At 35.3% G+C, this 16577-nt stretch overlaps 3 protein-coding genes across 3 annotated transcripts; all 3 read left to right on the top strand.

Moving 5' to 3' along the window:
• The first annotated feature begins 215 nt into the window (after nt 1-215).
• Nucleotides 216-2734, top strand: LOC132299426 (trihelix transcription factor ASIL1). Its single transcript, XM_059796031.1, has 2 exons — nt 216-1176; nt 2102-2734. Exons 1-2 carry the CDS (start codon nt 565-567, stop codon nt 2492-2494), a joined length of 1005 nt encoding a protein of 334 aa, XP_059652014.1. The 5' UTR covers nt 216-564; the 3' UTR covers nt 2495-2734.
• Nucleotides 2735-5005: 2271 nt separating this feature from the next.
• LOC132299427 (thioredoxin-like protein CITRX, chloroplastic) lies at nt 5006-8680 on the top strand. The gene is made up of 4 exons (XM_059796032.1): nt 5006-5279; nt 5788-5910; nt 7694-7774; nt 8193-8680. Exons 1-4 carry the CDS (start codon nt 5052-5054, stop codon nt 8307-8309), a joined length of 549 nt encoding a protein of 182 aa, XP_059652015.1. The 5' UTR covers nt 5006-5051; the 3' UTR covers nt 8310-8680.
• A 2167-nt stretch (nt 8681-10847) lies between these two features.
• Nucleotides 10848-16322, top strand: LOC132299428 (nudix hydrolase 16, mitochondrial-like). The gene is made up of 4 exons (XM_059796033.1): nt 10848-11310; nt 12524-12638; nt 14780-14863; nt 15470-16322. The coding sequence occupies exons 1-4, from the start codon at nt 11240-11242 to the stop codon at nt 15740-15742; spliced, it is 543 nt and encodes a 180-aa protein (XP_059652016.1). The 5' UTR covers nt 10848-11239; the 3' UTR covers nt 15743-16322.
• The last annotated feature ends 255 nt before the right edge of the window (nt 16323-16577 follow it).

A 16577-nucleotide genomic window follows, 5' to 3' on the forward strand; every position in this document is an offset into this window, starting at 1 on the left:
AACGACCACCACCGTCGGTGGATGTCTTGCTTGGCTTGGCTTCATATCAACGCTAACATCCAAAAATACCCAAACCCACAAAACAAATAACACCTCCCAAAAAGTGAGAAGAAAAAAAAAAAAAAAAAAGGAGGTTAAAATTACCATCATTAACTCAAATTGACAAAAGTGAACCTTATTCTTTGGTTGGCCACTACCACTAATTAGCTTCTCTCTCTCTCTCTCTCTCTCTCTGAGTTGCCCACTTAAATCGGATCACCCATATTTTCTCTCTCTAGGGTTTTTCTCTCTCTAAATGCTACCTATAGTAGTAGTACTCTCTCTTTAGTAGAGGCCACTAGTGCTACTAACCTTTTTATTTTCTCCCTCTAAATGCTAGTGGCTCTCTCTTTCTCTCTCTCTCTCTATGCTTTACCACATAATGCCACTACTCTAAAATGCTAGTGGCTTTCTCTCTTTTTCTCTCTCTCCAAACACATTTCATCATGCTTTTAACCTCTTGAGGTCTTCTCTCATTTCATGTTAGCAGCTAAAAACTAGGGAGAGGTTTTATAATGAGGAGAGATGGATAAAGAAACTAACCAAGAAACCCCATCTCTCCTCTCCGTCAAAGATGAAACTCCTAAAAAACAACCACCACCACCGGGCGGCGGCGGCGGCGGCGGCGGCGGCGGCGGCAGCTGTGATAGATTGAAAAGAGATGAATGGAGTGAAGGGGCGGTTTCGAGCCTACTTGAGGCCTATGAATCCAAGTGGATACTAAGAAATAGAGCAAAATTAAAGGGGCATGATTGGGAAGATGTCGCAAAGTATGTGTCTTCACGTGCGAATTGTAGTAAGTCGCCTAAGACGCAGACGCAATGCAAGAACAAGATCGAGTCCATGAAGAAGCGGTACCGGTCCGAGTCCGCCACCGCCGACTCCTCGTCGTGGCCGCTCTTCCCCCGGCTTGATCTTTTGCTGCGTGGAAGTGGCCCTCCACCACCACAGCCACTGCCACAGCCACCGCCACCGCCGCCTGTGGCCGTGATCAATCCTCCTTTGGTGCTACTTGAACCGGCACAGCCACCGCAACCACCGCCACCGCCTCCAGCTCCTCCTCCTCCTCCTACTCCTCTGCATCTTGGAATCACACAAAACTCGCATGGATCAAATGGTGTTGAACGTGGACCTAAGGTCAGTGCCATTTTAATTTTTTTTTTATTTTCATATGTGAGTGTGAGTGTGTGTGTGTGTGTGTGTGTATTAGAGTTGTAGAAATCAAAGGTTTAGACTGATTAAACAATGCGAATTCAAAATAATCACTTCAGAGAACTTAAACATCTTAATCATAATAATGTTTTGAGAGACATGAGAGTGAAACTTATTATGTTCTTCATTTCCTAGTACTAAATTACTAATAAAAGCACACATAGATCACGACTTTAATTTTTCTTGCAAATTATGATTTTCTAAAGTGTAATTGAAATTAAATTTTAAGAATAAAAAAAAGTTCTACACTTTTTGAAACTAAAATGCAGTTATTTCATAGCTGAAAAAGGTTGATCATGTGTGATGGAAAGATGAACAAGATAAATAATTTTTTTTTTTCATAATTACATAAATAATAAATATGCATCAAGAATTGACCTTTACCAATTTTTCTAAAAAGGGCATATTAAAAACTGCTATAGAAATCAATCAGTGGACTATTAGAAAAAAAAAAAATTTAGGTAGTTTGTTTATTAACATGTTTTTGTATGAGTACCTTCAAGTCTACTTTTCATATGAGGGCACGAGCTCAGTGAAAGTGTTCTCATGATATATGCTCTATTTATGTTGCTAATACGAGGGCACAAGTTCAATGAAAGTATTCTCATGATAGACTTACTCTATTGATGTTGCTAATACAAGGGCACGAGTTCAGTGAAAGTGTTCTCATGATAGACTCGCTCTATTTATATTGCCAAGAGGCCAATTTCATCAATGTATTATGCTCTTTCATTCTACTTGATACATGGTGTGAGTTCAGAGGAAGTGTTCTCATGATCGATTCGCACAATATGTATTACTTACTAATAGTCCAAATTCACCAATGTAATATACTCTTTCATTGTACCAGGAAGATGGGGTTGATACTAAATTGTCCGATCATTTATCAGACAAAAATGCCATTGAGACGGACAGTAGCACACCAGGCCTGTATAGCGATAAGGAGAAGATGAAGTCGAGAAATCTAAGGATGAGAATGGAGAAGAAGAAGCGACGGAGAAGGGAGGACAGGGACGTAGCAGAGAGCATCCGGTGGCTGGCAGAAGTAGTGGTGAGGTCAGAGCAAGCAAGGATGGACACAATGAGAGAGCTGGAGAGGATGAGAGCCGAGGCAGAGGCCAAGAGAGGTGAAATGGATCTCAAGAGAACAGAGATCATTGCTAACACTCAGTTGGAGATTGCTAGGCTCTTTGCTGGTGCTGGCAAAGGCATTGATTCTTCATTGAGAATTGGAAGAAATTAAGACTAGTATAAAGAAAATTATGATATATATATATATATATATATGTAGACACTTATGTACTAGTTAACTTTGAAGAAGTGGAAGAGCTCTTGGAGGTGAAAGAGTGAGTGAGAGCTGTTTTAATTAACTTCTTATAGGCTACTTGTTTAAAGAGTTATTGTAGGAAAAATAACTATCTCTACCTTGTTGCAGTGTTGTCTACTTCACAAACAATGCAGAGAGGTGTTACATATATAGTTATATATATATTTGACATCTAACCTTTATAAAGCTTAAGAACCTATTAATAACTCGCATACATGTGTATGAAATAGAGGAATATTTGGAGGAAAGTCCCAACCAGTTTTATCAGTGAAGCAAGTACACAACATGGGCAATTATATGTGTTTTCCTCCTAAAGGCCAGTTGAATAACAAAAAAACAAAAAAAAAATTATGGTTCCTGTAATCAATTCTAAGTTGAAAATTTCATTTTTTTTTTGTGCATTACATATCTAGTATGAGTTGTGTTTTAGGCAGGAATTGTAGGAACTGTTATGCTTGCTTCTATAAATACATTCACATTTTCGTGTTTGGTTGAAGGGAAGGATTGAGGAGGGATGGATAAAATAACTTTTTCGTGTTTGGTTTGAGGGAAGAGAAAAAAGGAAGGAGGGATGAAGCATCCATCATTTTTTTTGTATTTTCTATCCTCCCATTTGGGAGGAAGATGAGAAGAAAGAAATAAAATTAACAAAAACATGTTTTTATCTTTTCTAACCTTCCTATAAACTTAGAATGGATATATAATTTTTATAAGTTTAAATAATGAGGATATATTGGTAAAAAAAATATAAAAACCCTATTTTCCTTCTCTTCAACCAAACAAAAATAATACACCACCCCATCTATTATTTCTATTATTCATTTCATTCAACCAAATAAAATTTGAGGGAGACATGTTCCATTCTAGGATGTCTCATCCATCCCTTCTCCTTCTCCTTTCATCTATTTTTTCATCCCTCTAACAAAACGGAGCATAAATATATTTTTTTAATCCTAAACTGTGATTATCAAGTGTTTCCCTCTTATGTGACAATTATAGATTGTCAATCTTAAATGAAGATATAGGGTTTTATGTTATAGAAATATAAATATAAACAGTGATGGACCCAGAAAATTTGGTGAAGGGGGGCGAATTTTTAATTTGTGGGTACAAAATTATATGATGGGTTTATTTTTGTAATTTTAGTAGGGTTTTTTTCATAAATTTTAAAAAAATTTAAGTATAAAATGAAAAAAAAAAATCAGTGGGGCAAATTATAATTATAGTGGGGCATCTTCATAAATTATCAAAATTTGAAGTATAAAATGCTAAAAAAAAAAGAATCCAGTGGGGGCGAATTGTAATTTTAGGGGGGCATTTTCATAAATTTTAAAAATATTAAGGTATAAAATAAAAATATTAAAAATTCAGGGGGGGCATCTGCCCCCCTAGTCCCCCTGCTGGATCCGTCCCTGAATATAAATATAAATTAATTCAACGTCATATATTGTATTACCATGCCTATTATTTTTTTTTTTTACCATGCCTATTACCAGTCATCCTCATTTTCCTTACATAGGGAAATTCAAAAAATGACAGGCACCCAAAATTTCAAAATAGTGTAAAAACAAGGGGTTTGAGTCATTGCTACCTGTTGACTCAGACATGTTGTAAAAAGAAACTCTAAAGTATTCCAAATTATTCGTCGAAACTAAACAAAGTCAGCCAAAATCTATAAAATTATTTTAATATTAGATCTTGCCCATATAATAGTTTTGTTTCAATTTTTTTAAAAGAATGAATGTCTTACTCATTTTTTATATGCAAAACTACTCACAGCCCAACATTATTTTATTAAAAATTTTATTTTGATAAATAAGTCAACATCATCCTCTAATTCGCATTATTATTTTTACCAAGGACATCATAGTGATGGATTGAGCATGAACAGTTCCGGCCATTTGCAAGATTAAGTAAATGGATATTAATAAAGGTAAAACGGTCTTTTTATATAGCTATAAATAACACATTTCAACACTTATTACTTTGGACTTTTTTTTTTTTTTTTTTTTTGAGATTTGGGCTTGAGCACTCCTAACAATTTTTTTTTGAACCAAATTTTATGAAATAATAATTTTATTTTTCTATTATATAAAATATAATACAATATATCATTATAATATAAAAATATTACCTTAAAAACACTTTCTCACAAATCATATAAAGTAAGTGCGAATTTGATAATAGGAGCTACAAAATTAAATTATAAATAATAAGAATTAGACTCAGAACACACACAAAGCGGCGTAAGAACAAAACGCCTTCAGAACATAAAAGCAACATCTATTGCCCGGCCAAAGAGTGCATAGAAAAAGGCAGTGAATTTAAACCAATTCAAAGTAATTTACCCTATTAATAATGTCATTTCAGAAAAATAGATATCCAATAAAAACACACAAAATCCCCCCCCCCCCCCCCCCCCCCCCCCCTCTGTCTCTCTCTCACACACACACACACCAGATAAACAGCAACAATGCAAACTGCCCCAATTTTCGCACTCCGTGCGCCACCACCAACACCACCACAATCCTTTTGCTTCTCTCACTCCTCCGTGAAAACCCATCAGCCAAACTCGCTCTTCTCCACCCCCAATACCACCAACACGCCCTATTTGCTATCAACTCCAAGACCACTATCACTACCAAGAAAGTTGCTTTGCAGACCCCGTTCAGCCAAGTATGTCAGAGAAGACTATCTTGTGGTATGTACTTTCTCTCTCACACACACACACTTTATTGCGCATAAAATTTATTTACCTTAGTATAACATCTAACTTTAGTAGTATTATCTGTTGTTTCTTTAGGTTGGATTAAAATCCCATGGGTTTTTGAAAAAATGTACATTCAAAGAATTATATCAATGTTATGACATTAAATGTTTGTATTTTTTGACAGACCCTTTACAAATATTTGTCTTGGCTGAGGTGTGTTATTCATATAATTTGAGAAACAAGAATAGTAGGAAAAATATGTTCTTATTTCTTATAGTCTATTTTCTGAGCAACCAAACAATGGGGGAAGTAAAATTCGAAAATTAAGATTATATTATTTAGGGATTGGCAATTGGAGATGGATAATAACTAATTGTTGTGTTCGTAGAAATGCTGATTAATGGATATATCTGTAATTGATCTTTTGATTTTGTTACTTCTTTTGTGGGTTCGAAAAGTTGAGGCGTTTGTGCCGTTCTGTGTTGCTTTGGTTTGGCAGAAAAAGTTATCTGCAAAGGAGGTCCAAGAGCTAGTAAAGGGTGAGAGAAATGTTCCACTTATAATCGATTTCTACGCAACATGGTGTGGCCCTTGTATTTTGATGGCTCAAGAACTCGAGATGGTAATTTTAATTTATACCATCATTTCAGCTATTACTGTATGCTATATTTTATTTTTGTTGGGATTCTTCAGTCCATTAAGGTCTAGATTATTTTTAGAGGATGATCAACCAAGTAAGAAGATGGTTTTTACTTTTGAGTTGATGGGATACTAATTTTGTTATCACTGTATTTTTAGCAGTTTAGGAGTTCTATAAAATTTTGCACTAGTTAGTTGATTGTATCTCTTCACAACTGGCAAACTATTATTACATCCATAAATCCATAGCCATTGGATTTGGGAATGATAGATGTTTGTTAATAATAAGGTTTTATGTAGATTTGAACCATATCAATAACTTTTTACCTATACGAAATTTTTTACAAATACATCAGGTTGGGTTACTGTAGAAAATAAAGATGTTAGTTTGTGTTGAAAAATATCTCTACCAAATTTCTAGGTTTTATTTAGGAACATAATTTAAGCATGCAGTAATGTCTTGAAATGTGTTACTACCCCCTCAATCTCTATATATAGACATCTACCGGATGGATAGGATGCATTAAAATTATTGACTAAGATCTCATCTCTCAAACTCTCCAACTAAATATCCTAAATATTTACAAACTCTACAAAACTCTGTACTCTTCTAGACTATCTTCAAATCTACCAATTACTAAAAATCATTCATTGTGCTAGAATCTGCATCTCTCTACAATTCCTAATACTTTTCTCCACAAATGTGAAATGCTCTAGAATCCAATTCTTCTTATGTGCCATGTAATCGCCATGTAGAATCCTCGTCATTGCTTGTGCGGCTGTGTGGTCCAACCTCCCTCTATATTGGTGGGCGTGACACTTAGCTCCAATGCAGCCTGCATTACTGATTCACTCAATAAATTTTTGGGCAACCTTTCATTGTTCTAGAATCCATCTTCTCTCTACAATTCTTAATACTTCTCTCCACAAGTGTGAAAGGATCTAGAATCCAATTCTTCTTATGTGCCTTGCAATCACCATGTAGAATCCTTCTCATTGCTTGCGTGGCGGTTGTGTGGCCCAACCTCCCTCCATATTGGTGGGCATGACACTTGGCTCCAGTTTAGCCTGCATTTTGTTTCACTGAATAAATTTTTGGGGGAACTTTTAAATGATTGTTTGCTATGTGTAATTTTATACTGGTGAATGCCACCTTATATCGGAAACGACTTCTCACACCAAACCCGTCTAACCCAAAAAAGAAAAGGGCGGCTCTAGAGTCTAACCACCTACACCCCGAAAAGACGGTACATGAAAGAGAAGGAAAAAAAAAGAGTAAGTTTCTTATAATTTGATGAACCATTAAAAAAATTAATTAATTATTATTATTGAATCAATGTAGTTTTCTAGTCCTCCGCAACAACTACCAAACCTTTTTTCAATTGCTTGGGGTTGTCTACATGAATACTTGTTTCCATTTCACTCTATTTGCAGTTAGTACCCATGTTAATTTTGGTCTTCCTCTTCCCCTAGTATTATCCTCGATGTGAACTATCACTTTTCCTAATTGGCGTACTTAAAAGGTCTTGTCCTCCAAACAAGAAGATAGTAATCAATGTTCTAAAACCATTCCTATTTCTTATCTATGATACTCTTTATTTCTTCTTCTTATGTTGCTTTTTTTTTTTCGAGCTAAACAAGTTGCTGATTACATAACTGCTTTAAATGAAAGTAAAAAGTACAAATTAATGTTTTAGAAGTAGTTATGAATTCATGGTTTCGGCCATCTTTTAATATATAGATTTAACTTTGGAGTCATCCCACAGCTTGCCGTAGAGTATGAGAGCAATGCAATAATTGTGAAAGTCGACACAGATGACGAATACGAATTTGCACGTGACATGCAGGTACGTCCACCTGCCATTATAATTATCCTCTCTTAAAGTCTTTGGCTCTGTTTGTTGAACTGAATTTGATTTGTCAACAGAAAACATATGATTTCTCTAGTCACTGCATTTTCCAAGTGCACTTTTAATTTGTGATGGACTCAAATGTTTGGTGAAAATTATTTTGCAAATTTTATCATGTTTTGCATTTTTTTTTTTTTTTTCCCAGTTTGAAAGTTATTTCAACATTTCTTTCCATTGGGGAGATGAACCTGTATCACTTTGTTACAATTTGATGCTACCTTTTCTTCTGCAAAAGTTATTTCCATTGTGATGAATGAACATTTGACAAATATATTGTTTCATAGATTTCTGTTGGAATGGATTTTGCTGCAAATAGCTAGAAAGTAAAAAACCCAATTGAAATATTGTGTCACAGGTTCGGGGACTGCCAACATTGTATTTCATCAGTCCAGATCCAAATAAAGATGCTATCCGAACTGAAGGGCTCATCCCAATACAAATGATGCGGGATATCATCGATAATGAGATGTGAAGACACTGAAACTTTGCTCTGCTTGATGAAAGGAGGTGACGGCACCGGTTCTAGCTGTATATTGATTGTCTAAGCCCTTCCCAGAAACAAATTGAGTTTTGTAGCACCGATGTGTAATTTGGAAACCCTTTTATCTGAGTTATTGCCTTGTAGTAAACAATGTTGTACTCCATATGATGTGAATAATTGAATTGTTAGGGATGTCTGGTTGAGAATTTTTATGCCCTAGTTAAGGATTTATCAGCCAGACACGGCTGCCTCTTCGTTTTGGTTGAACAGACAGCAGGAATGCCGGAGAAAGTGAGCTTGAAATTTTGTGAAGCACTATGGTGATTTTTTTTAGTACTAATTAAATTAGCATTTGAGTTGTTTGTGCAGTTTTGCCACAAAACCAACACTAGCACACTTCATGGCATGATCTGTTGCTTTTTATGGTTTTAGCCTTCTGTTGAGCCTCTAAAAATGTCTCCTTTCTTAACAGTAAGCTTAAACCAGCATATGATATTAACCAACAGCTTATATATATATATATAAATATAGCTTCAGTTGGACATTGTGATGTATTATTCACTTGGTCTGAGAGACTCTCTGAGCACAAGTTTTGTTTGGGAAAGAGATGGGATTTCTAGATAATTGGGTCTCATAGGCTTATTCCTCTTTATAAATTGAGTAACAACTTTTAACTCCCATCAAATGCATTTATTAGTAATGATATTTATAGGTGATATTTATAGGTGGTTGTTTGGCATATATTATGTAAAGATTAAGTTTTACTTGTTAATCTTTTTACTCACTTTTTTTTATAAAAAAAAATAATAATAATAAAAAACTTTTTTAAAAAAATTAAAAATTAAAAAAATAAACTAAGGAAGCAACTTAAGTAGGTTAGGCATGTTGAGGGGTCAACCCAAGTTCCACATGCCCAACCAGACAATGTTAACCCATGCCTAACCTAATTCTAATATTTCCAAGTTAGGATTAGGTTTGGCTATATAGTTAGATCAAGTTAGCCTCAAATGTTTGGGTTGGTCTTCTCTAACTAATATTTCAAGAAAGATAAGGTACAATTATTAATATAGGTTTAGTTCAATTGAGCTCAAGTTGTCTGCTTAGAGTGCTAAGTCACTTCAAACTAACCAAACAACAAAAAGAAACTGTCAGAACCTATCAAAATACTGTACTAAGTTAGGCTTAAATTGGGGTTGGACCCTATCAACCTAACCTAACCTAACCTAACCTAACAGTGGACCTCACTTGCTGTTAGGTTGATCCTGCCCTTTCCAGTGGACCATAAAATAAGTACAGTAGACCTCACCTTTTGTTAGATCTGATTGGGTTGAATCGGATTGAACCATTCCATTTTAGTTAGAGAATCGCGAATTTGGTACTGAACCAACCGATTCTCTTGTAAAATTCAGACTTGTCAAGAAATTGGTGAACACTAGTTGTTGATGCAAGCACAAGATTATGTATTATTCGAAACGATACCGTTTCTTACAAAATAAGGATTCTACAAATACTAGTCGGCCAAAAACTCTCCGACAATCAAATCAATTAATTGAGTTATAAAATTAAACAGACAATTCCGTATTTAGTTTCCTCATACCTTATTAGTTGGATGGGGCTTCTTCTTATAGCTATCACTCTTTTCAGTGTCAGTTTGTTGTAGATACGAGATTTTGCAAGGAGTTTATCAACTCTTTGAATTAAACCTATCTTATTGGTTTGTTTGAAGTGCTCAAACTAATCTTTATTTGAATTCAAAATCAGTCAATCAAGATACTGTTGTGCTTCTTTATTTACAAATCAAACCAACTCTTGGTCTACCTCATCAATTTTATTTTTGGTTTACCTCGTTACAAATTACCTTATCTCAACTCCTCCTTATCAACCGACTGATTTGCCGAACCATGGCTAGTTCTTAAAAAATGTATAACGCACTTGTTCTCCTATTAGGTTGATCCTGCCCTTCTCAGTGCCAACTTGAAATAAAATGCACTATAGAGTATCAACTTAACCGTAGACTCTACATTTGTTGAATTTTGGCTGAGTTGAACCGGATCAAGCCAATCCGCTTCAGTTGAAGAATTGCCAATTTGTTACGGAATCAGCTAGTTCTCTTATAAGATTTAAACTCATTGATAAATTGGTGAGCACCAGTAACTGAAATTCAATTTCCAATCGACCAATTCACCGAACCAGATTGATGGAGATTCCAGCTCTTTTCAGTGCTTTTGGTTCTATTTGGATCCGGATGGATAATCAGCAGTTGGATCGGGTCATAAAAATGGGAGACAGACGCGGGACCGTTCGTTACTTAAAATAGTTGTGATTCTTGTGAACGGTCGGGTTATTTATAAAATGATTATGAAAAAATAGAGCTCAAAATTAAATATATAAAAGTTTGAGGCCTGATGACGTGGTGCACCCAGGACCGTCAGATATTCCCGCATCGGGCTGAAATATTGCAACAATGGCCCACTTTTAACCCTTGATCCGCGTGACTTTGACCGAACCCTAAACCACCCGATCCGCTACTATCGCACCTCCCTCTACCAGCTTTGTAATCTCTGTTCCTTTCTCTCTCTACCCTTTCTCTCTCTGTCTCTAATCTCTGTTCATTTCTCTCTCTACATTTTCTCTCTCTAAACTCTAAACTGCACATTCATTACATGCAAATCAATACTTTTTGTTCTCTCTATAGTCTGAATAGTATAATAGTTCAACATTCATTGCGACGAATCAAACGCTCGTGTAGTATAGGATTTAAGAGCATTTACAGCCATTGATACGATCAGCAACAATGGCAAAATGGTTCCTAATTAGGAGAAGAATGAGCACATTGTGTGTGAATCAATGGTCGTCGTTGTGATTTCAATGGCAGAATGATCAAATCTGTTAGTAGCGTATTAGGGTTGTGATAATTTAGTATGTCTGATTTGGTGGCCCGCACGGGTCGGCATCAACAGCGGTACGAGGACGGTTATCGCCTTGTCGCAGGGTAATTTCCGTCAGTTTCATCAATCATTTTGATACATATACATATATATGTGAATTGTGATATATATATATATATATATATATATTGTGTTAAGTTCGATCATTTGAGATGACTATTTTTTTGGTGATATTTTAATGCAGAATATTTTATGTGGCTTCTTGTGATTGACATTGTTGATGTTGATCGTTGTTTGAGATGAATTAATTTATGTTAAATTTGGATAATTGTTGATTGCTAATGGGTAGGTTATATTTTTATAAAATAGTGTATGATTACTACAATGAGTATCTTTATTTCCTGTTGTTGGTGTGTTTATGGATTGCTGCGAAGGTGGGGATTCAATTGGGATGTTTGTGGGTTTTTAGCCATTAGAGGAGAAAAGTTAAGGCCTATGGGATTTCTAATTTTAATGAGAGCTATATTTGAACCTATTGAATCCATTATACCATGGTGCGAATGTTGCGAGTCTGCATTGGTTCTTTGGAGGCACTTTTTTTTTTTTTCTTTTTTCTTTTTCCCTTTTTTTTTTTTTTTTGTGAAGAAGAAAGGCTATAGGCAATGATGACGAAAAAGGGTATGTGGTAATATTAGATTTGAATGTCTGAAATGATGTGAATGAGTTAGGATCTGAATTGCTTTTAACACCTTGCACAGTGGGATGAAGCGCCTTCGAAAATGTTTTAGAAACTTCATTAAGTTATCGAGTGATCATTTTGGGATCGTTGCATGAGAAGCTAATGCTGATATAAAGTGCTGGATTTTGGATTTTCGGAGAACTTAAATTTCACAGTGATCATTTTTTTATCATTAATTGTCTCATTGTATGTGTAGTCATCATATGGTGACTTTCTCTTTAAGTGTTGGCTGTACTACTATATATGGTTTTAGTTCATGCTGAAGAGTTACTTGTCAAGTATTTCTTTTTGTTTAAGGTTCTCTTGTTGTAAAACTGTATGATGAATAATTTACTCCACAGACGGAGGCCAGTATCTGTCAGTTTTGACAAGAAATTTCTTTTGCAAATGCCCATATACCCTTGCTATACTTAATACTTTTAGAAGATTTTTATTTGTGAATCTGCCATGGCTAGATGCCAGTTCAAAATTTAGATATTTTGGTTCAGAGTGAAATAACTTAACTACACCCTATCCCAAATTCAAGGGGACAGTTGGAATCACATTTCTTATCATACTTCTTCACGGTTTCCTACCAGGTGCATTCCATTTAGGTATAGAGAATCTGATGAAGGTAGTGATGTGAAGTCGGAGAGGATAGTTGAGGTGCTTATGATCAGCTCACCTAGTGGACCAGGTCTCTTGTTTCCAAAGGTATAAAGCTGTTATTTATTTAGTTTTTGCATGCAGTACTGTTATCTTTGTTTTCAAGTAATTGTACCTATGATGTTTGTTATTGCTTTTACTTCTACAGCAGAATAATTTTTAAACTTGATTGATATGAACATTTTCAAAACCAATGCCAAATATAACACAATATATGCTATCTGATCTGAGTTTCCATTGGTTTCCAAGTTTTGCTTTCTTCCTCTTCCTACCGAATCAAAAACTATCAGGGCACTAAGTTTTACCTGCAGCTTGCAAGTGCTGAATTTTAACTGTTGATGTTTAACTATTGAATCTGTCATTTTCAATTTTCGTAAGGGTAAATTTGTCCAGCTATTGTTGCAAATTGGGCAGTTTGAGGAATCAACCCAAGATATAAAAATCCCAGTGCAAGCCCGATCCCAGCCTTTCCAACCCAAAGAGCATAACATAAGCTTAACTTGAATGGATTGGTCGGGTTGTGTGTAGAAACTAAAAGCAGCTAAAAATAACTAAATAGTAACAAAAACATGGGGAGTGAGGAGAGTAATTTAAATTTGGAGGAGCTTCATGGCAAATTGGCAATACACCCTTCATGGATCCCTTCCCTTGAACTTATCTTTGTTGATCTGTTGAAACCCACAACACCCCCCAATTTGAAATTTTCAAATAACCAGATCATCAAATCATTGGGGTTCCCAAAATCCCTTTTGGGGACGGATAACCAAGTTGAAGATCTCCTCTTCTCGCTTCAACTCTAATGGATATAAGAGATCCACGGACATCCCAAAAGGTTCTCCGAATTTGTCTCCTTCCTTATCCCCAAAATAGGAGGCCAAGAAAGGGCCATTTTACAAGCCCTTGCTTCTAAACCCTCTAATGATGGGGAACAATGCTGAAATAGATGATCTTCTGTCTTATAGCTAGCTTTGTAGTAATGCACATACTAGAAAACAGTATTGAGTCTTGTCCTTTTAAAGAGTTTGGGGGCATTCATTTCTTTTCATAATAAATCATCCTTGCCAAGGTTTCGACTTCAGTGAGGGGTCATACCAAACAATATGAACAGGAAGTGAGGAGGTGGAATCCTAGAAATAAGGGACCGTTAAGAGAATTTACGTCATCAGTAGTCATTGAAGTTTAAAACCTAGGTTCTCTCTTCTGAAAATGAAGGGCTAGACTATTATGTGATGGATTTACATCTTCAAATAGCTCTGTGAAGGGCTAGACTATTATATGATGGATAGTTGAAAACTTTAATCTTGCAGCCTTCTTTTCTGGGTTCTTTAATTGTTTGTTGATTCATTTTTTTAAGTCGCTCATGTTTAGGTTGTGTAACTTTGGCAGGCAAAAATTCAGGTGTATTGAGATTTCTACAGAAGGTCCTGAGAGGATATAATAATTCATGGACTCTTTTATTTATTTTATTTTTTTCTGTTTTTGCATTGAGGCGAATGTAACACTCAGGGATCTTTAAAATTAATATATATGAAATGGAGAATATTTTAATCAAGTATGCGTGTGCTTGGTCCAGTTCTGAAGATGGCAAGAAGTTTGTAGATGTTGCATGGACTTTCTAATTGACCCTTGGGTATGAAGGTGGCTGTGTGGCGCATGTATTCTATATGTTTGGTCATATTTTGTACCCAGCAAACATACAATAGTTTAATTTAAATATATAGAGAGAATTCTTTTATCATGCTTCTTTTGCTACATTATTACATTAAAAATGAGTGGAGTGCCCATATTGAGTACACCATGTTACATAAAAACACCATATACGTTAGAAAATGAAACAGATTATTATAAATATGATTATTTAGCAGTATGCTAGACCACTTTGGAATTCAAAAAAAAAAATCTTGGCTGTAATTTTTTACTCTAGGAACAGTTTTTTAGGGGATACAAACCAAAACTTGCATTATGTTGAATATACATAATCGTGCTTGGAATCACAATGGGCCTGACAAAGATTTAAAATAAAATGCCAAGGTGTATGTATTGATATTTGCCAAGTGAATTAGTTCTGAATTAGTCGTTAATATTGTTCTGCAGTATGCCTGCAATTCCTGCTTTTTTGCAAGTTTAGTTTAAAAACCTAGACAGTTTATCATGATAATATTCATGACACTGGTGTTATCTCCTTCCAGGGTGGCTGGGAGAATGATGAAACTGTTGAGGACGCAGCAAAAAGAGAAGCTATTGAAGAAGCTGGAGTTCGCGGGGACTTAATAGTGAGAATTACTTTCTCGGATTGATTTTTGCTTCCATTTTGTTCTTTTACTCTCTCTTTGGTTCCCAGGAGTTAGTATTTCTGCCAATTGGATTGCTGCATCTAATGAAAGAATGAGAGTGACAACTTATGGGTGATCAAGAAATATATTTAGGACTGGCTTTTTGTTTTATAGGAACTTCGGGGTAGCACTGAACACTAATAAAATTATCTTTTTAGTTATTGATCCCTCAAAAGGATTTGAAATCATGTAAGCATAACCAAATTTTTACATGTTGCATATATGACATGAATCATTCTGTTTTGTGTTTCACTTGTGATGCTTATGGATAAATATCACATTCTTTGTGATGTCTATGTTACTGCTGGTTTCTTCCTTGTCTCTCTTTTTATTTTTTCTTCTTCGTCATTTTCCCCCCTATTTTATTCCTTCATGTTATTTTGTTAGCTCGTGTCTACTGCCAAGATTGAATTATATGTTTGTATTTTTATCCCTGATATTCCTCGGTGCAGTAGGATAGTAGGGCTGGATTTCAATGTATGTTAATGATTTCATGTAATTGGGATCATAAAAGTGGAACGACTTTTGACTATATTAGTGTTACAGGGATTCCTGGGATTTTATCACTTCAGGAGCAAAACCCACCAAGATGAATTCAGCCCAGAAGGTTTATGCAGAGCTTCAATGTATGCTTTGCACGTAAAGGAGGAGCTTGATTCATGGCCTGAACAAAACATCCGAAGCAGAAATTGGCTACCCATAGCAGATGCACTTGAGAAATGCCGGTATCCATGGATGAGGAGTGCTCTGTTAGAAGGCTTCTCTAAGTGGCATGAGGAAAAAATGAGTAGAGAGGAAAACCTTCCGGTTCAAGATTGATTTAGCGACTGTGCATAAGCACCTTAGTTCACAGTTCAAGTGTATACCAACTAGCTAGTATCTGTCTCGGGACAGTTTTTCTTTTAATCAATTGTGGAGTGACATAGCATATCTATTGTTCCAATTGTTGAGTCTAATTCCTTGCACAAACTTTTTCTAATTCGTTCTTGTATTGGAGTTTTCTTGATGACCTCGCTGACTCATGTATTTTTGTTGAGAGAGGAAAACAAATACAATGTTACAATTGACTCACCATTGTCATGCCTTTCCTCGAAGATCAGTGTATTTATAGAAAATATATCGAACACCAATTTCTGAATTTCTAGAACACGCATGTGTAGAAAGTATAAACATTTTTTTATCTTTTTATTTTGTTTATTGTAAACAGATAAGACAGGATTTAAAACATTTACAAGTGGATTGTTATCTACGTTTCAATTAGTTAATGTAAGAAATAGAAATTGGAAGAAACAGATTAGTTACTGGAAGAGACGTTTTGGTGACTTTGATTCTGCTTGATAACAAGAACAGACCAAAGGAATTAATAGAACTGAAGAAAAAAAAAAAAAAATTTAATAAATGAAGATACAGAAAAGTACTCTCTTCTTTTGTTTTATATATATATAATTTTTTTGTGTGTGTTATAGATCCACCATTGTGTGTGTGTGTGTGTGTGTGTGTGTGTGTGTTCATTATACTCGCAGTCAATTTCCCCCTTAATTTTTAGTGCTTACCACTCTTGGCACTTGAGGATTCACATTGAAATCCTCAGTGAAACTTGAGAATGGGTAATTCTGAAGAGGTTAATGATTTTTGTTTAGATGCAAGTGGTAAG

The sequence above is a fragment of the Cornus florida genome, unplaced genomic scaffold, assembly GCF_030987335.1.
Source record: "Cornus florida cultivar Cherokee Brave unplaced genomic scaffold, ASM3098733v1 CherokeeBrave_3.0.0_Hap2_Chr03, whole genome shotgun sequence".
Taxonomy (NCBI): domain Eukaryota; kingdom Viridiplantae; phylum Streptophyta; class Magnoliopsida; order Cornales; family Cornaceae; genus Cornus; species Cornus florida.

Excerpts from the sequence above, each read along its gene's own strand:
- LOC132299426 (XM_059796031.1), top strand. The coding sequence starts at position 565 with ATGGATAAAGAAACTAACCAAGAAACCCCATCTCTCCTCTCCGTCAAA. Across the intron at positions 1,177-2,101 it reads GTGTTGAACGTGGACCTAAG|GAAGATGGGGTTGATACTAA; the intron begins GTCAGTGCCATT and ends TCATTGTACCAG.
- LOC132299427 (XM_059796032.1), top strand. The coding sequence starts at position 5,052 with ATGCAAACTGCCCCAATTTTCGCACTCCGTGCGCCACCACCAACACCA. Across the intron at positions 5,911-7,693 it reads TGGCTCAAGAACTCGAGATG|CTTGCCGTAGAGTATGAGAG; the intron begins GTAATTTTAATT and ends GTCATCCCACAG. Across the intron at positions 7,775-8,192 it reads AATTTGCACGTGACATGCAG|GTTCGGGGACTGCCAACATT; the intron begins GTACGTCCACCT and ends ATTGTGTCACAG.
- LOC132299428 (XM_059796033.1), top strand. The coding sequence starts at position 11,240 with ATGTCTGATTTGGTGGCCCGCACGGGTCGGCATCAACAGCGGTACGAG. Across the intron at positions 11,311-12,523 it reads GGTTATCGCCTTGTCGCAGG|GTGCATTCCATTTAGGTATA; the intron begins GTAATTTCCGTC and ends GTTTCCTACCAG. Across the intron at positions 12,639-14,779 it reads CAGGTCTCTTGTTTCCAAAG|GGTGGCTGGGAGAATGATGA; the intron begins GTATAAAGCTGT and ends ATCTCCTTCCAG.